The sequence below is a fragment of the Rhynchophorus ferrugineus genome, unplaced genomic scaffold (genome assembly GCF_030347505.1).
Source record: "Rhynchophorus ferrugineus isolate W39M unplaced genomic scaffold, kcgeb_rfMv2 rfM3, whole genome shotgun sequence".
NCBI classification, from domain to species: Eukaryota; Metazoa; Arthropoda; class Insecta; order Coleoptera; family Curculionidae; genus Rhynchophorus; species Rhynchophorus ferrugineus.
In genome coordinates this window covers 64,773,438-64,792,101 of record NW_027472582.1, presented here as the reverse complement: position 1 = coordinate 64,792,101, position 18,664 = coordinate 64,773,438, and the positions used below count along the sequence as shown (strand labels likewise).

Below are 18,664 nucleotides of genomic sequence, written 5' to 3'. Positions count from 1 at the left end.
TCTATAGAGTTCTTTATATTTTGCGAACTACTTTATCCACTGATATATTCCGGTAACCATTGATTATTTTTGACATTAGTGACATTTGTCAATTGATGGCGTGTTCTTGTTATAAAATGAATATATTCTATTTTTTTCTCTAACAGTTCTTTAATTTTACTCTATATTAAGGTTATTTAAAGATATGTTTTTATAAAATATAGATAGAGTCAGTAAAAACTGTAGAGCAGGTGAATAGTGTATAATATCACAAAGTGAGTGGTGTTAGGGTCAATAAACAAATAGTGGATGTTCACACCTCCCACAACATTCGATTTTCTTACGAAGCTGGTTGTTACTATATACTTTTGGAATCTATAATAACTTTATAAAATTATGAACTATAGTTTGTATAATTTGAAAAATATATACTAACTATTGAAAAATTGCCCAATAAAGTATGTGATAAAAAGACTTGTTTTTTTTCCTGTTTAATTTGCCCAGAAAGTTCAATACTTCATATCTGTGTTTTAATATTCAGCAAATAATTTGTAAATAAATTGTTTCCTTATATATGTATACATGGATATACACGTTTATGAAAATCAAATGTTGGCACTCAAGTAAATAAGCCGTTAACACTATTGTACTTTTAGGACTAATTATTTTAATGCCGCCACTATGGCCAATAGTGTCGTTAAGGTAACTGATGTTACTGATGACGTGATAAATGACAGTTTATTATTGTTAGTTGATGAAGATGGGACTGTTACACCTGACAGAAGAACAGTTGAAACCTATTTAAGTAGTTATTTTAAATTAATAAGCATACTTAAATGGTCTAATACTTGCTCTTTTTAGATTCTAAAAGTGGACCAACAAATTTGCAAATAATGCATATAGATAAAACAGATTCAAAAGGTATAGATGTTATTGTTGACAACGTAACATACATGCCGGATAACATGGAAGTTTTAAATGAAGAAGGTAAAGTGAAAACAAAATGTAGATTTTATAATATTACATAAATTTAATTCAGATGTTTTAGCAAAAGGTAGTTCCAGCTCTATGGATGAGATAGCTAGAAATCTTTACAACTTTAGGTTAGATCATGATTATACATCTTTAACATCACCTAAGAGCTCACCAAAGCCTGAAGAAGATGATGAACTAGGTACATCGGCATTACCCAATTTTCAGGTCAAAACTCATACTTAATTTTGCAGCAAAAACATTAAGTATATTACATGGAAGTGAGGAAACAATAGAAAAAGAAACGAGTGCCACAACTATCCCTGGCTCTCAGAAAACTGTTAAAAACATCAATATTATCTCTGCTATAACGATTCCTCCTACTTCAAGTCAAGAAAGTAGTAATATAAATAAAAAAACTAATATTGATGAATGCACTGTTAGTTTAAAAGGAAAATCAAAGGTATTTTATATTTTACTGTCTACTTGTATTGATAAAATATCGCTTATATTTGTAGGTGTTACAAATGCAACAAAGATGTTTTAAAATTAAGCCACCACTAGTAGTAAATAAAACTCCAATTAAAGTTATCAACAAAAAAGAAATTATAAATGAAACTGATGGTGAAGATGATTCTGAGAGAGATGAGGATGAAGGTATATATTTTGATTTAAAAATTAGAAATTTTGTATAATAAAATGTGTTTGAATATTTAGAATTTGAAGATGAAAAAGATTCTGATAATGAATTGGATGATGATGACGATGATAATGATTCTGATTTTGATATCCAAGAAGAATTAACAGGAAAGAAAGGTAAAAAAAATGTACGCCAATATAAAGTAATGGTAAAAAGAACAAGTAGACTCTCTGAATCTTCTACTGTAACACCTAAAAGTACTAAATCTGTTAAAAGGGGAAAAGAAATTAAGTTGGAAAATGAAAAAGAAACAGAATTGACCAAAACTAAAACAGAAATAAAAATTGATAAGGTAACTTCAGATATTTTGCATCATACTGTGTAATAAATGAGATGTGGTTTTAGGTTAATAAAAAAATAGTAGAGAAACAAATAGATTCAGATACAAAACTATCAGAACCAAAACAACCTGATCCAAAATCTGAAGAAGTAAAATCATCAGAAAAGAAACATCCTAAAAAAAAGAAGGAACCTCCAAAACCAATACCAGGTATTTATTGCAATTGATATAATATGCATAAATAAGTGAGTCATTTTAGGTGATTTTGCATTATTTTCAACTCCTGATATTATAAGAAAAGTTGGCGGTAAGGAACCGACCACGCCTGTTACACCAGATGTATCTACAAATCAAAGGACTTATAAAGGTCCGAATGATCAGAGCAAATTAGGTACTAAACCTGAAATTGGTGCAAAACCTGCAAAAATTACTCAGGAATCTCGTTCTAAATCAACCAATGAAATCTCACATCCTACAACACCAAAACATAATCGTCATAGTTTGGACAGCAAGGAAAAAAACGATAAGAATATTCAAAAAATTAGGTATATAGCTCAATATCATAAATACTATTCATACATTTAAACATATTTGGTACTCAATACTCTTTAAAGGAATTATAATATTTTAAATAATTGACATTTACTTCAGCACTGATATTAAAACAAAAGAACGGCGAGATAGTGTTGATAAAACGAAACATTCTAAAGGGGTAGAAGATAAATCTAACAAGGTGGAACAAAATCGAGAACGGAAAACTTCAGAAACCAGCACCGAACGACGATTATCTACCTCTAGTTCGGAAAGGAGGTTATCTGAACCAAAGTTGGAAACTAAAAATATGGACGTAGTAAAACATACAAAATCTGATCAAACTGCAGAAAAAAACGAAACAACTCCAACAAAACAAGTTTCAAAAAATAATTCACAGTCAACTCAAAATAGTGAAGTAATTCCTAGTGCTGAAGATATAAGGTCAGTAAGGGCTGTATTTAAATTATATCATGACAAAAATATTGCTTCTTTTTCAATTTCTAACATTTCTGTAATGTTATTACTTGATATATGAAGTAGTGTTCTGTGTACAGTATTAGATGCTGACTATACAGTTCTCAAATTTGATTTGACTCTTTTTAAGTTGTGATTTATAGGGTTTGTAATTTAAACTGAATTTCAGACTAGAATGCAAAATTGGTTTTGAAATTATAAGAGCATTAAAAAATAACTCATAACAAATTTTCAATATTTTTGTCTAACACTTAATAACAATATAATTATTCTAAAAATTAATTTTAGAGCTATAATAATGAACGAAGATACCAAAACATATACCACGAATACAGTTAATATTCCTGAATATCCAATAGTTACGAATAATTCTGATTCAAATAACTTAACCCTAGATGGAACTGGTTTGGACCTTGATCAAACCATTCTAGATAATCTTAATAATGACATTATGTCTGATGATATATTATATCAGGTAGCAAAACAATTAGTTTCTAATACCGAACTACAAAATGCCATTGACAAGGGTATAAATGAAGGCGTGCTTGATACTAGTGGACTGCAGGATACTATGAACATAAGTCACATCAGTGATTCGGATAATTCATTTGCTGTAAGCAGATATAATACATAAATCTAAGCAATTCAAATAATGGATATATTTTTATAGGAGAATTCTAAATCGGATATTATCAGAGAAGGTACTCAAATTGTTAGGCCAGATGGTAGGGTAGTAGTCTTACCTCCGATTGAGCGCCCAACAACAAGAAGTAGGAATAAAAAAAAAGAAGAGGGAAGGCCGTCATTTAAGTAAGTGATTTTGGTGGATGTTACTTTGATAAATACTAAATCTAAATATTAAGCGTTTCTTGAATGGTATCAAGTTTTATCGCGAAATAAAACGTCAGTTAAATTTGCGATAGTTGAGCATATTTCATTTTTTTTTTTAAATAAACAATCTTAACCGACAGCATGGTCTATTTTCATAATCATTTTGTTTATTACCAGTATTAACTTATTGTGTTAAACAAATTTGTAATTTAATACTGCTTCTATAACGTTTGAAAGAACTATACGGATTCAAAATCGTATAAAAAACTGCAAGAACATACAAATTTAAATTGAAAAAAACTTTCTGAAACGTGGTCTGCTTGATTATTTTTTGACAACCCCAGTATGGCGATTACGGTGTGGTATTCGTTTCTGTTTAAAGACATTATTTTAATAGTTTACAATTAAAATAATATTAAATAATAATATCAGTAGATATTAAATATTTTTATCTACTTAATATTTATAATAAATATGTATTATTTTACAAGGGAACCTCAATTGGATATAAGGAATAAAATAAGGTAATAAATATTACTACATTTGCTGTAATAATATTATAAAATTTAGTACTTGCTTTTATTTTTACCTTATTGTTAAATAATAGATTTGTTTGAAACTTTTGGTAGTTTCTGACCTCTGTAAGCATAAATCTAAAATTGATCAAATGTTGGTATATTTGAATTTAGTTACTATTGCTTCTACACATTTATTTATTTAGTATGTTATACGTAGTTTTTAATAACTTTTATTATTTCATAGAACTGTTCATAAGCCCCTGGATGAAGAACATGTTTCTGGTAATGAATTGGATAGTTCAGATGAAAATGAAGAATCTGAAGATGATCCGAACAAATTGTGGTGTATTTGCAATCAACCGCACAATAATCGTTTCATGATTTGTTGCGACACTTGTGAAGAATGGTATCACGGAAAATGCGTTAACATAACGAAAGCTATGGGCCAGCAAATGGAAGCAGAGGGAAAGGAATGGATTTGCTTATTTTGCAAGGTAATTGTTTAAATCGAAAACATTCAATTCGAAGGTATATGTGTGGCTATTTTCTTAAAGGATCCTGCTCTTAAAAGACCCCTAGCCGCCGCAAGGAGAATTAGAAAAGCTTCTAGAAATTCAAGAGCATCATCTGATAGTAACAGTTCAATAAAAAGAGTTGAAAAGGACAAGGTAACAGCTTCCGTACCATGCGTGGTTTGTCAGAAACCTGCTAGGAAAAATTCAATATATTGCTCTGAGAGTTGTATTCTTGCACACGCACAAGGAATTGAAAAGGTTTGTAGTTGATTTTAATGCAAATTAAGCTGAAACGATAAACATGTATATGTTAGAGACACTTTTTTGAACACTTTTAAAAATCTCTTTTTAGGTGGTGGTTTTTGAAAGAGCTACAGGGAATATGTTAACAGACGATAATGCTCCCAATGCTTCCAATATAGATCAATGGCTCAAGGAGCATCCAGGTTATGAAGTCGTTAAGTCAGCAGGGAAGGTAGTGACAACCAAAGTTCAGGTAATTTCAGAACAACAATGAGCAATACTTTTATTAATGTTGTTGATATTAAACTTATTTGGGTTTCAGAGTGGTGTCAAACTAACACAATCAAAATTGAAGGTAATAAAAAATCCTAATAATGAAGGAGTATCTCTTGCTGTTCAACAAAAAGGGGTAAACATAGGGGTCCTTAAGCATCTTCCAAAACATCCACCACAAGCTAATCAACAAGGACAAGTTCAAAAGACAGTCAAAGTAATTAAGATTTATCAAAAAGATCCCAATGTTAAGGAATCAAAGATTAAGCTAATCCAGCCTCAGCCATTGCCTCAAGCCGTTAAATCTGTGCAGCAGGTTACTCCTAACAAGCTAAAATTAACGATTCAAACAACTTTAACGCCTAAAGGGCCACCAACGCCGACTGTTAAGACACCTAAGAAGGAAGTAATCAAGGACCTAAAACTCAAAACGCCCAAAATTAAACCAAAAGAGGAAGTTCAAACACCACAACCGAAACGCGAAGATATTAGAGAAAATGTTCAAAAAACTGTTGCAGAGCAATTGGCTGTTAGATTAAAGGATAGCGATATAAAATTATCTGAAGAAGAGGTAATATATCAAGTTTTATAAGTTATGATAAAATAACAATAGACTTAAATATCCTTTTCAGATTAAAAATATCTCTGTAGAAATAGAAGCGGAATTATACAAATGTTTTGGAGACACTGGACAAAAATATAAAAATAAGTACAGAAGTCTTATATTCAATATAAAAGATAGTAAGAATCAAACTTTATGGAGAAGAATATGTGAGAAAAGCATTAGCTCATATGAATTGGTGAGTGTTAAGTAAACCAGTTAAATAGTTTAGTATATTTGTTCATTTTCTTTTAGGTCAGATTATCTCCTGATGATATGGCAAGTCAGGAATTGGCTAAATGGCGTGAACAAGAGGCTAAACATCAGCTTGACATGATTAAAAAGAATGAAATTGAGTTGTTAAATTGTAATAGACAGTATGTTTTGAAAACTCACAAAGGTATGTTTAATTTTTCTTTTCTTTCAGTTTTTTAATATATATATATGTCGTAGGTGAAGAAGTACTAGAAGAATGTCGTCTTAATAATAAGAATGATAATACTGAGATAATAAAAAGTTTAACTGAGGGCTCGACACTTAATATTGGTGAGGAAGAAAAAAGGCAGAATTCCAAAGATAGAGATAAGGACAAAGAAAAAAGAGGAAGTTCTAAACATAGTCATAAAGATAAAAATAGGGATAAAGCTAGGCGTAGCAGTAAAGATCGAAAAGACAGAAGTCGGCGTTCTTCGAGTAGGGATAAAGAAAGAAGTAAGAAAAGGTCACGTAGTAGGGACAGATCGAGGCATGATAGGAAAAAAGATAAAAGGAGTCGTTCTAAAAGTAGAGACAGGGAAAGAAGTCGCGAAAGAGATAGGCATAGGTATAAAATTCATGTGATGTGTAATACTTTATTGTTGATTATGATTTTTTTTAGGAAATCACATAAGAGTTCACGGCATAAAAAGGGAAGTTCAATATCTTCCACTGATTCGCTCGATAAGAGGTCCAAAGAAATTCTCGAACAACTTGAAAAAATTGTTCCGCCAGTGGAAGACAGACTTTGGAAACATGTGCCTCAGGATGATATCGTTCCTGCTAATGGTAAGTGAATGAATAGTTTAATTTTGAGATATTACTTCATTTTATATTTCACTTTTGTAATATTTTAAAATTTTGTATTAAATTAAATGTTTAGATTTTTTATAAATTATTTTGTTTTATATGATTTACACATCTTGAATATGTTTATTTATTTTAAGCACCGGTTGACAGTGATAGTGACCATGAAATTCCGTCGTCTACAGTCACAATACCAACACCACCGAGAAGTCAAGAGTCCGACGAATTCCACGGCGTTAGTCAATCGTCTACAGATTCGAAAGGTTCAAGCCGAACGAAAGATATACCAGCGGTAGAAGAAAGGGCTTTGTCGCCACCTCCTAAAAAATCTGCTGCTCAGATATGGGTGGGAACTATAAATATGGTTGATGTGGCACAAATTTCAATTACCGCCCATGAAGTGTCTGGTGGGTCTTTTGTTAGAATTTTAAAACAAACTTTTGGAACTAATTCTAATGACGTTTGTAGGTGATTGTTCTGGCTTAGAGAAGGAATTGTCGGAAAATCTTGATATTGTCGGAAGAATATCTCCGGATACTGTATGGGAATATATTGGGAAAATGCGTTGTTCAAACAGTAAAATCATATCATTGATAAGATTAACTGCCACTAATGTCGAAGAGCAAATGCCATATTTGGCCTTGTATAGCTACTTAAGTAGCAGGAACAGGCTAGGTGTGGTCAGGAGCACTAATAAAGCTATAAAAGATTTTTACATCTTGCCATTGGCTTCCCAAAAACCTATACCGCAAGCACTTTTACCTATTAATGGACCTGGTATGAGTTGGATGAGTAAGTTTTAAATTTCCTCTAACACATTTTCATTGCAGGTTTTGAGGAATCTCGACCAGCGTTATTATTGGGCATTGTCGTAAGAGATAAGCGAAAACGGGCGTATGGGGAGTCTGTTCCCTCGACAGTCCCACCCCATCATAAGAAAACTAGAATCGAGGTAACGGTTATTCAAACCCAACCTGGTAGGTCATATACACCACCGCCAATGCCACCAGAAATAACACCAGCACCAGCTCCACCGCTTCCTCCATTACCACCCAAAGTAAGTTAACTACAACTTAGATCCAAAAAATTGTTTCTTTAGAACATATCAATTATTTATTGGAATTTTCTTTTTAGGTTGATCCTAGATTAGCTAAGTTAGCGCCACCATTGCCTTCTTTAGTATCTGATGTTATTGGATCGTCACCCTTACAGGATGCAGATCTATCTAATATTATATCAACAAAAGCCACATCAATTTCGGAAGATGGTAATTTTACGAACGACGTTAAATGTTATAAGTGTTATAATATAAAATCAAGATATTCTACCACTGTTGCAAATAAAACTTTCGAAAATGTTGTTTTAATTTTTAGACGAACCTTATAGCCCTGAAGATTCTGATCCTGATACCGTTATGACGGAAACTAGTACGATTCCCGGTCTAACACTAACAGTATCAAATGTTACCGCTTTGTCGGTGTCTGAAACGACGGAGTCTACACAGGGATATACAATACCAGGTATTTATTTCGCTTTATTTCCTTAACGCGAACCGTGACATTGATTAACTTTAGGGTTAGGGGAGACCCTGCCATCAACTAAACTGGATATACAGAGGCAGATGGAAGAATTGAACAAAAAAATTGAGCTTCAGAAATCTGAGATTACCAGTATAACAAAAAATATTGCTACGTCCGGCTCGGAGATAGCTGGATCGGCTTTGGCCAGCATTGCACTGCCAAGTAATCTACAACAAATTTTGGACAGTATAAAAACCATCGGCGTAATAAATTCTAATGAAGGGGGCGATTTTCTTGTGAGTACAGCCAGTTTTAATTTGTAATTAATATATTTACCCTACTACTGTTAATATTTGTCAATTACTAGTCGTTTAATATACTGCACGGGTGTGTTTATCGACGACAGAACAATATCAAATAAATAATAAAATATATATTGTTAAGGTAAGCAGGCATGTTCGTATCGTATCATTATAGATAAATATTTTATACTCAATATCTCAACATTATTGATATTGATATGGATATGGATCTAAACTGTTGTTCTTTCTTCATCGTTTGTTTATCATCTTCAAATTCTTCTTGTGCATCTTCGTTTAAGGAGGAAACATTTTGACCGCCTTAGAATGGATCATTTGTAGTAAAGGTCTTAAAATATAAAATTATACGATTTATTTTAAAGTTTAGACAATCTATTAGAACATCAAAAGGTATAAAAGCATATATTTTAAACAAAACCGGCCCTTTTTCCATGTTTTTTTTTGTTTCCCATATATATATATATATATATATATATATATATATATATATATATATATATATTATATATATATATATATATATATATATATATATATATATATATATATATATTTATATATATATATATATATATATATATATATATATATATATATATATATATAATTTTAGTCTTGAATTATTTGTGTAAGTCCAGGGAAGGTTTCAAAGGTGAATAAATATGAAAAGGCTCGAAATTAAATAAAAACAACAATTTTGTTTTTTCTTTGATGTTGAGGATCAAATCCGACAATCTACGTGCACGAGAACTTTTTTAACTTCGGTGATCCTTTGTGATAGTGACATTTCAAATTATGTGCTCTTTTTTTGTTGATTTTTTGTGATAGTGACACTTTACTGCTAGTGCGCGAGAATTTTTCTCACTTTGATTAATTACAATTTACGATGCCGAGGAGAAGACGACTTGATTTACGTCGTCGCAATCAATCAAATGTGCGAAGAGCTACCTCACGTGCTAACCGCACTGGTGACCAGAGAGAGATAGATCAAGAAAATAGTCGTATTGCTATGTCAGAATTACTTTATTTAGAGAGTGACAATGAACTAGATAAGCATAGAATGCAACGAGTTCGTGCACATCAAACACAACAGCGAGCACGACATAATGAAATTGAGCGATTCCATGAAAGACACCTTACAGTAGTCCATTTAGAAAATGGTCAGGAAGAAAAAAGTCAAGGATCTCAATGCGACAATTCAGAATTTTCTTCCGGGACAGTTGGTTTTCTTCAAATCAGTCGACACCGTTATGATCCAGGACGACGTAGTCAACTATCCCACGGAGTTTTTAAATTCACTGGAATTGCCTGGATTACCACCTCACAATTTGAAGTTAAAAGTAGGATCAGTTGTCATCATGTTGCGTAACATTAATCAAACTCGACTGTGCAATGGAACAAGACTGGCTATGAAAAAGATGATAAATAACGTCATTGAGGCAACAGTCATAAAGGGAAAATACAAAGGAGAGAATGTCTTGATGATTCCAACTGATTTACCATTCGATTTTAAACGTTTACAATTACGTTTGGCCTTTGCGATGACCATAAATAAATCTCAAGGCCAGTCGTCGGAAGTTTGCGGAATCAACTTGGAGTTTCCCCGTTTCGCGTATGGACAATTATACGTCGCGTGTTTGCGCGTCGGTAAACCGTCATCTTTGTTTATTTACGCACCATAAAACAAAACAAAAAATATAGTTTATCAGAAAGCTTTAAATTGATTAACAAACTGTATCATAACTGTGTGTGTCTGTAAATATCCAATTGAAACCTTATAAATAGTTAGTATTTCAGGAAAAGTCTGTTTTTTAAGTATGAAACGTCATGTGTAATTAATGGAAAATAATAATAAAAATTCATTCATACCCATTTTTTTATTAATTACTAATTATTAGGTCTTTTATTTATCGATTGAGGCAGTACAAAGTCTGCCGGGTCAGCTAGTCTATTATAAATTTTAATAAAAAAGTTAATTTTGTAGAGGCGCGGGTATGCACAAAAAATAAATAAAATTAAAGTAATTTATTAAGATTTTACCACAAGAGTAGTTTAAAAAATATATATTAAAATTTCCATATAAATGTGTTCAAAGCTTCATTACATTAACATAATAACCTTCAGAGACTTGCCGATCAATTGACGAATCCAATTACACATAATAGGCTTCAGTTGATTTTCTTCAATCTGCCATTTTTTGTTCTGTATTATTGCCTATTTTACTATATTTCATTTATTATACTTTACTACTATATTAGTAAATTTATATTTTTAATAGTATATCTATTTAAATGTTTTCAAAGACAATTTTGTGCTAATTTTTAACTCACAACGTAGGTGATTTTGGGTAGTCGCAAAAGTGTTTAATTAAAATTTTCAAAGGAGTTTTGAATATGGCCATAATGGTCTTTGTAGTAAATTATCTCTGGACAAGTCTTAACTTAGTAGATGCTTCTTGCTGAGAGCTCTTTACTACTTTCCCTGTCTTAGTTCTAGTTTTGATTGAAAAAGTATGGTAATAAGGAGTCATAATTTTTTTTTAATAACTAATTTTTTTCTACAATTTTTTCAATAGACTCCCATTTTCAAAAATGTCTTTGTCTTATCTTTGAGTGCCTGGAATCCATTCTCTTTTCTACCTAGTCAATTACAGGATATCGTTTTATAAGGGTTGCTCCATCTCAAACGCTTTGGCTACCTGACTCACATTTACACCGTACACAAATCCGATATGTTATATTTATAAAAAAAAACTCTCGTATTTCAGTTATATAAACGTTATAAAAATACGGCTATTCGAATGATGCCATGATGACAAATGTATTTGTACTATATAGAGTATGCATCATTTTTTTGTTTTAGGAAAAGGAACCGCCTATACCTGGAACTCAACAAACAGATTTAACAATCCCACTAATGATACCGAAAAACTTCTCTCGTCCATTGAGTTCAAGTCCCATGCCCGATTTAAATACTGATACTATTCCCCTAAATTTGCCGATCAAATCGAAGCTAAAACAACCACTGGTCAATTCTCCTCTAAACACCCCTTCAAAGGAAAAACCGACAAGCGTGTTGAGCACCTTAACAGAAGAAGATCTTATAAAGAAAGCGGAAGAAATGCTAAATGAGGACAACAGCGGTAAATCCGGTAAAAACGATGGCAACGTTTCAACGCCTTCTAGGTCGACCACAGCAAAAAAATCAAAGATAGATGTCAGTTTACCTCCAGTTCCTGGTGTGGATGAGTGAATGTGAACAATTTGTGGGTGCTATAGTACAAATTGAACAGCTTTTAGCATTGTTATTAATGTTACAAAATTAGTTTTTTTTTTTGTTTAAAATGGAAATTTTATTTTATTTTATTAACTATGATATAAAAAGCTGTACAGTTTGAATATATTGATAATGATTACTGCCTGTTGGTATGAATTATAGTAAGTATAAATAAGCATATAATGGTAGGAATACCATATAATAAATTCACAGTATATTTCGGCTAAGGACATACCAAAAATATCAATTAATTTTTGGCCAAGCACTAGTATGGTATCTTTGTTTATCAATAAACAGTTTGTGATATATTACTATAATACTAGTAAATGTTAATTCATATAACCATATATATGTTATTTAGTGTATTTACAATAGTTCAAGTAATAGTAATATGTTTACCCAAATAGTTAACATTTAATATAATCAATAAAGCCTTATTTACTATTTTATGTTTTTTTAAATATAAATCACAAACTGTTTCATGTGTATATATATATAATTTAGCAATTTATAAATGGCAGAGGACCATATTGTTTATATCTACACTTGAATTATTATACCATTAATTTAGTACTTTTCAGTGAGCACAATTTAGTGATTTGTTGAATAGTTATTATATTAAAATTATAAGCAAAAAATGATTAAAACTTTTGGTGCACATTTTGATTTTTTTTACATCTTTAATTATTACCCATCAGCCATTTATAAATGCATATAACTAGATTCATAAATTTAATTTCTGTACAAATTATTTTTAAGGTCTATTAATAGATAACATTTTGTACATACAATTTTTTAACGTCACATAGTGAATAGATCCTTAAAAGTTTTTATTGTAAAAATATTTTACCAGGTGATTATAACATCATTTATTTTTCATTTTCAAACCAATAAATAATTAAAATTTCTGTATTTATTGTAGTTTAATTCATGTGAATTATTAAGACTGGAAAATATACCAAACCGCAATATAAATTGAAACATTTTACAGCACATAATATTTATTAAACATAAAATTAAATTTTATTTACAATAAAGTGATATATTAATTTGAAAATATACTAGTGTACCTAAGATTTGTGTTTAGTTCATCATCTAGACCATACATAAAGGTTGTTGGTGGTATCATTGCACCAACTACAGCTCTTCCTTCAGCATTGAGAAAATTAAAAGTAGGGCAGGCTGTTTCAGTGGGTAAAATTTCAAAAGCAATTTTGTACTTGTTTGAAAATTTTCTCAAGTTTTCAAAGAAATTATAATTATCTACTTTGTCACCTGTTCCTAAGACTATTATATCTATTTTTGGTTCAAGAACAGGAAATAAGCTAAAAGAGTCTTCATTAACATCTTTAATACCCTCAATGTTCCAAGATAAAACAGATCTGCAAAAAAATTAATGTAAGCATTTCATTTTTCACACTGGAATAATGATTTGGAAATAATTCAAGTAAAATAGCACTTGTCTAAATTTTGTTAATTTTAATTGCTATATTAATACCTTGGGAATATTACCATTGGACCTAATATTGTTATGTTATTATTAAGTCTAAATCCAACCTAAAATAAATGATTATATTAACAGTAGAAAGACAGTTGAATGGATTATACTGAGTTCGGACACAGTTTAAGTTCCGAATAAATTACCTCACTATAAGCATCTATCATAAGACCAAGTTCCTCATCTTTATTCAAAATATGAGCAGTTGTTTGTCCTTCACCTTCATATACACGGGAGACCCGCAATTTATTAGTTAATGATACATTTCTTCTAAAATTAAAAATACTAAATAAATTGGCCTTCATAAAAAATCTATGATAATACCTGAAAGTAGTTTTAATTAATCGTTTACTTAAATTTAACGAAAGTTTTATCATTATTGAATTGCGGTATAATATTTATTAAAAATCTGTGCTATAGCGTTGAGGTTATTTATTACAAAATTGAAGGATAGATGAATTTAACTGGAACACTGGTGTATTTAAGGTTGCCTATATCTGATATCATATAATTCAGTATGATTATTAAATTATAAATAAAAAGCAATATTTATACAAGATTTTAAAATATTGATTAAATGATTGATATTTAATTTTTTTATATTTTTAACAATAGTTTTTTATTTGGTATCCTAGGTAACCATTGTTTTATCAATTTGATTTAGTTTTGCCATATTTTTTATTCCAATTCTGAAATAGTATAAAAATATGTCTGGTCTTCCAAAATTGCCAGGATTTTCGTTTCGAGATCCCACTGTAATAATTTAATTATGTTATTGTTGAAAATATATATTATGTATAGACTATATTTTAAATATTACAGATTTCGAATTTTCATCTTTCCCAAACGTTTAACATAAACAATGGATATAAAATTCCAAAGATCGCCTATAGTGGAATTGGTAACAAAGAACTTGACTCAAATTCGGTAAAACATATCGGTGGTAATGATCCAATTCGTTACGATCCATCATTAACTTATGGACGTTGTAAAACAAAACCACTACCTCAGTTCTTGCCTCATTATGCCCTTTATGATCAGAAATGCTTAACATTTAAAGCATTCTTTAAACAGTCTGTTGTAGAATCGCCTCTGGAATTTTATCGCGTGAGGCCAGTAAATATTATATACTTTTTAGAAGATGATACTATTACAGTTATAGAACCTCGGGTACAGGTATTAAAACTAAAGAAAACCACTTAAAATTAACATTACAAGTGCACTTTTGTATTTAGAATAGTGGTTTGCTACAGGGGAAAATTGTGAGGAGAAGTAAAATTCCTAAATATGATGACGGAAGCTTTTGGCATTGGAAAGATCTTGCTATTGGGAAGGACTTTGCATTCCACGGCACTGTTTATCATACTGTGGATTGTGATTTATTCACTAGGGTAATTGAACTTTTTTTTTATAAATTATTACTCAACACATTTTTAATAAGGAATTTATGGCAAGTCAAGGATTAGATATGGCGGATCCTGAGGAAATGCCCCATGACCCATATACTGTAAATAGACAACTACAAACTATGCCGAAAGTTACAAAAACACCCCCAGCCGATGATAAATTAAGACGATTTTTGGAATATGATGGGAAAATTTTAAAGTATTAAAATAAGATATCTTAAAGCATATCTAAATAATAGGTGTGCACAATGGTTTGTATTAATTTAGGTTTAAAGCAGCTTGGGATGATAGAGAAAATGAATTCGGCGAGCTCATGAAGTTTGAAATATTGTATTTTCTTTCTGACGATACAGTGTGCGTAAAAAATGTACAGGAAGAAAATAGTGGTAGAGATCCTTATCCAGTTTTATTGAGAAAAACTAAATTACCAAAGGTAAAAAACTGTAATATTATTTAATGGTTAATATATGTAATAGTGCGCTTTAGATTTACACTGATACACCTGTGACATATCCAGCAATTTATCTTGAAAAGAGTGACGCCGAAGTGACTGAGTACTATCAACCCAAGGATTTTTTGATTGGAAACACAATTTTTGTGTTAGGGCGAGATATGATGTTGTATGATTGTGATAAATTCACTCGAAATTACTTTAGGTGAGTGGCCAATTCAAGAATTTGATGATCATAACAAAAAATCGTTTGTTTAGAGCTGCTTTGGGTATAGAACAAAAACCAGCTATCGATATCAAAGAACCCCAACCAGCTGTGAGTCCGCCACAAATTCCACCGCACGATGGTTTGGGTAGTTTGGAAGATTCGCTTCAGAATACCCTAACATTTATTCCGAAACCGCCAAGAAAAGATGTGATAAAACAAATTGTAAATGCAAACAAACATTTAAGGTATTATTTTAAATTAAAACTGCATATACCAGGTGCACCGGAAAGTCATTACCGGTTTTTTAACAGATATCGCTAACCTTAAATAAGCAATTTTATGATTTTGAAATATATGTTTTGATTTTGATTTTGAAACCTTGAGCTTTGAGCCGTGGTTTCGAAAATTTAAAAGTGGTGATTTCGATGTGTTAGACAAATAACGTTCTGATAGACCGAAAAAGTCTCAAGATGCGAAACTGCAAGAGTTATGTATTGATGAAAATTCAACCCGAATTCAAAAAAAAATGATAGAATCCTTAAATATGACTCAAGAAATGATTAGTGAAAATCCAAAAGAAGGAAAGATGGGTGCCACTTCAATTTAATTACAGGCTAATGAAAGTCGAAAAATAACCTGTGAAATGCTGCTTCAAAGATATGATCGGAAGTAATTTTTGCATCGAATAGTGATGTGCGGGTGATGAAAAATGGGTTTATTTTGAAAATCCTAAGCGCAAAAAATCATGGTTATCAATTGGCGAAGCCGTCCGATCGACTCCAAGGCCAAATCGTTTTGGTCATGGTGATACTAGAGTGCCGTGGTATATTGTTAATGCCACTATATTGTAATGGGCATGCGCTTGCAGAGTAGCACTTCGGCAATTTCGAATAATTTAATAAATGGCCCGATAAATGGTTCTGCTCAAACCATTTTTTTGGAATGTCATCCATAAATTGCAGACGGGCAAGATGTATAGAATTAAATGGCCAATACTTTGAATAAATACAATTTTCCATTTTCTCAAATATTATGTAGTTTGTTTTAACCGGTACACTTGGTATAGTGTTGATTTTATTGGGAGCAATATTATTAACATATTTTTAGATATGAAATGAAAATGGATGCTGTGCACCCTGAGGATACCATTCGTAGATTTATTTTGTTATATTCCTTGTCTGATGGCTCCTGCAAAATTCAAGAACCCCCGATTCGTAATTCGGGAATTCTCGGAGGCAAATATCTACGAAGTACGTTGTTGATAAAACCAGGCTCTGACGCACTGAATCCAGAATTGTACACCCCTGTCGATTTTTACATTGGTGCAACAATTTTGGTGTATGGACAAAGGTATTACATATTTATATTGATTAATATTCTTTGTAGGATTAATATAATTGAGTGATGATTTCATTTGAACTATTCGCATTTACTAGTCAATTTTTATTTTTAATAGATAATCTTAGACAGAATTATAGTTATTTTTAGATATATTCGATAAAAAAGCGAACGACGTCAAACCAACCACTCCCTGATATTCTACTTACAATCATTTGTTATAGACTCACAATAGCCATTGTCTATTTGATTCAATTTGACAAATATTTGATTCCATTCAATTAGAACCTTCTTCTGATTGAGATAGCCCATATCATCAGTTCTAGGACTGTTCAATGTCTCTTGGTGTTTTAGCATTAGTTTTTTTCCTGCTCTAATTAGATTTGTTCGTTTATGAAATCTTAAGTTGACAATAAAGTTCAGTGTAGAAGTTTTACATAGTTCTCTCTTCGTAAGTTTAAGTTCACCAATCTGAAATTTTCGATTTCTGTGCAAGCATTGAATGTACATCCTATCTTTCTCCTTGTGTACTTATTACATTTTATTACTTCTCTAGATTTATAATAACTGGGGCAGATCTATATGTCTATCGTTATATGCAAGAAAATTCTAGTAAATTTCCTTGTGAAGTTATTGAGAATATGAGAAACTGGATGTTTAGCCAAGGATACTTGAAAGATGACATAGACGATTTGGTGAAGGAAAATCTAGAAGCTCAGAAGAAATCGGATGAAGGAGTAATAGGTTAGAAATATTATTTGTTTTTATATTTTAAAAAAATATTTGAGTCTTAATTAAGATGACAGGAGAACAACCGATTTTGAAAAATGCTTGAGGGAATTTAATGTTACTGAGGAATCTACACATTCCGAAAAAGATAAACAGAAGCAGGATAAACTGCTACAGGAATACGAAGACTCGATCAAACATACATATAAAGTTCCGCCGTATGGAGTATTACCAGTTAACAAAGAATGCGCATATCCTGTTTATATTGGACAGGCTAAAGATCTATCGTGTACTGAAGAAATTGAAGGTAGAATATATTTGATAAGTATTATTTAATTATTTTATACATTACATTTTAATAGGTAAATATACATCTTATACTCCGAAACATATTGATACTCCTGAAGAAATCGTACAAAAATATTACGCCGGTGTACTAAAAGATCAACAAGAGATATGCGATGGAAGATATCCCATTGTATGCACCGATCCTCCAAGTAAAGATATGCCTTGTAATGAGACGGAAGAAAAACAAAGGTTTCTACGGGTCACGCCACCAGATATACCCTCAGAAGCTTGTAAAATGAAACAAAAAACCGTTAGATTTGAAGACAATGAAAGATGTGCGAAAGATGTAAACGATTTATGCAATTTAAAAAAAGAGAAAACCCATTGTGATTGCACCGATTACTCAAAAGATTGTTCTTGATTGGAATGTGAGAACGTCTCAGCTGTGGTGGAAACTGTTTCTATCTTTCTTCTTGCTTATTATATTGTTATTTTTTACAATAAATATACTGTTTTAATTTCGTTGTTATCCTTTCTAAATGTGAATTTGTATAGCTTTACATAAATGTGTGGTATAATATATATTCAATATTTTATTGCATAATGCTTAATTATATGGTGGACACATTTGAACCAAAAATTAACTTC

At 31.1% G+C, this 18,664-nt stretch overlaps 3 protein-coding genes across 6 annotated transcripts; 2 read left to right on the top strand and 1 right to left on the bottom strand.

The window, feature by feature from the left end:
- Positions 1-58: 58 nt before the first annotated feature.
- On the top strand, positions 59-12,745 carry LOC143192437 (uncharacterized). 3 transcript variants are annotated; one of them, XM_076397787.1, is made up of 28 exons: positions 60-254; positions 636-784; positions 841-966; positions 1,019-1,153; positions 1,206-1,414; positions 1,470-1,608; positions 1,669-1,943; positions 1,997-2,141; positions 2,191-2,476; positions 2,583-2,906; positions 3,228-3,552; positions 3,610-3,749; positions 4,262-4,294; positions 4,533-4,782; positions 4,843-5,061; positions 5,156-5,299; positions 5,369-5,890; positions 5,952-6,119; positions 6,176-6,320; positions 6,374-6,743; positions 6,798-6,964; positions 7,123-7,389; positions 7,451-7,759; positions 7,813-8,039; positions 8,117-8,249; positions 8,356-8,502; positions 8,557-8,798; positions 11,685-12,745. In XM_076397787.1, exons 2-28 carry the CDS (start codon positions 661-663, stop codon positions 12,072-12,074), a joined length of 5,961 nt encoding a protein of 1,986 aa, XP_076253902.1. In that variant the 5' UTR covers positions 60-254; positions 636-660; the 3' UTR covers positions 12,075-12,745. The 3 variants fall into 3 exon arrangements, with proteins under 3 accessions (XP_076253905.1, XP_076253902.1, XP_076253904.1); XM_076397789.1 differs by having other exon boundaries at positions 78-254; positions 1,028-1,153; XM_076397790.1 differs by lacking the exon at positions 4,262-4,294 and having other exon boundaries at positions 59-254.
- A 336-nt stretch (positions 12,746-13,081) lies between these two features.
- On the bottom strand, positions 13,082-14,061 carry LOC143192459 (NADH dehydrogenase [ubiquinone] 1 alpha subcomplex assembly factor 3). Of its 2 annotated transcripts, none has more exons than XM_076397822.1 (4): positions 13,921-14,061; positions 13,743-13,866; positions 13,597-13,655; positions 13,082-13,480 (listed from the first exon to the last, which is right to left on the bottom strand). In XM_076397822.1, exons 1-4 carry the CDS (start codon positions 13,971-13,973, stop codon positions 13,144-13,146), a joined length of 573 nt encoding a protein of 190 aa, XP_076253937.1. In that variant the 5' UTR covers positions 13,974-14,061; the 3' UTR covers positions 13,082-13,143. The 2 variants fall into 2 exon arrangements, with proteins under 2 accessions (XP_076253937.1, XP_076253938.1); XM_076397823.1 differs by having other exon boundaries at positions 13,743-13,863; positions 13,921-14,058.
- Positions 14,062-14,254: 193 nt separating this feature from the next.
- On the top strand, positions 14,255-18,534 carry LOC143192447 (EF-hand domain-containing protein 1). Its single transcript, XM_076397805.1, has 11 exons — positions 14,255-14,351; positions 14,419-14,772; positions 14,832-14,987; positions 15,038-15,201; positions 15,270-15,435; positions 15,489-15,658; positions 15,712-15,906; positions 16,769-17,011; positions 17,556-17,743; positions 17,799-18,035; positions 18,091-18,534. Exons 1-11 carry the CDS (start codon positions 14,304-14,306, stop codon positions 18,435-18,437), a joined length of 2,268 nt encoding a protein of 755 aa, XP_076253920.1. The 5' UTR covers positions 14,255-14,303; the 3' UTR covers positions 18,438-18,534.
- The last annotated feature ends 130 nt before the right edge of the window (positions 18,535-18,664 follow it).

Coding starts and splice junctions, on each gene's coding strand:
- LOC143192437 (XM_076397787.1), top strand. CDS start 661: ATGGCCAATAGTGTCGTTAAGGTAACTGATGTTACTGATGACGTGATA. Junction 3,553..3,609: donor ATTCGGATAATTCATTTGCT/GTAAGCAGATAT, acceptor ATATTTTTATAG/GAGAATTCTAAATCGGATAT. Junction 8,799..11,684: donor ATGAAGGGGGCGATTTTCTT/GTGAGTACAGCC, acceptor TTTTTGTTTTAG/GAAAAGGAACCGCCTATACC.
- LOC143192459 (XM_076397822.1), bottom strand. CDS start 13,973: ATGATAAAACTTTCGTTAAATTTAAGTAAACGATTAATTAAAACTACT. Junction 13,867..13,920: donor TTAATTAAAACTACTTTCAG/GTATTATCATAG, acceptor TTTTAATTTTAG/AAGAAATGTATCATTAACTA. Junction 13,481..13,596: donor CCAATGGTAATATTCCCAAG/GTATTAATATAG, acceptor ATTTTTTTGCAG/ATCTGTTTTATCTTGGAACA.
- LOC143192447 (XM_076397805.1), top strand. CDS start 14,304: ATGTCTGGTCTTCCAAAATTGCCAGGATTTTCGTTTCGAGATCCCACT. Junction 15,202..15,269: donor TATGATGGGAAAATTTTAAA/GTATTAAAATAA, acceptor GTATTAATTTAG/GTTTAAAGCAGCTTGGGATG. Junction 18,036..18,090: donor GTGTACTGAAGAAATTGAAG/GTAGAATATATT, acceptor ACATTTTAATAG/GTAAATATACATCTTATACT.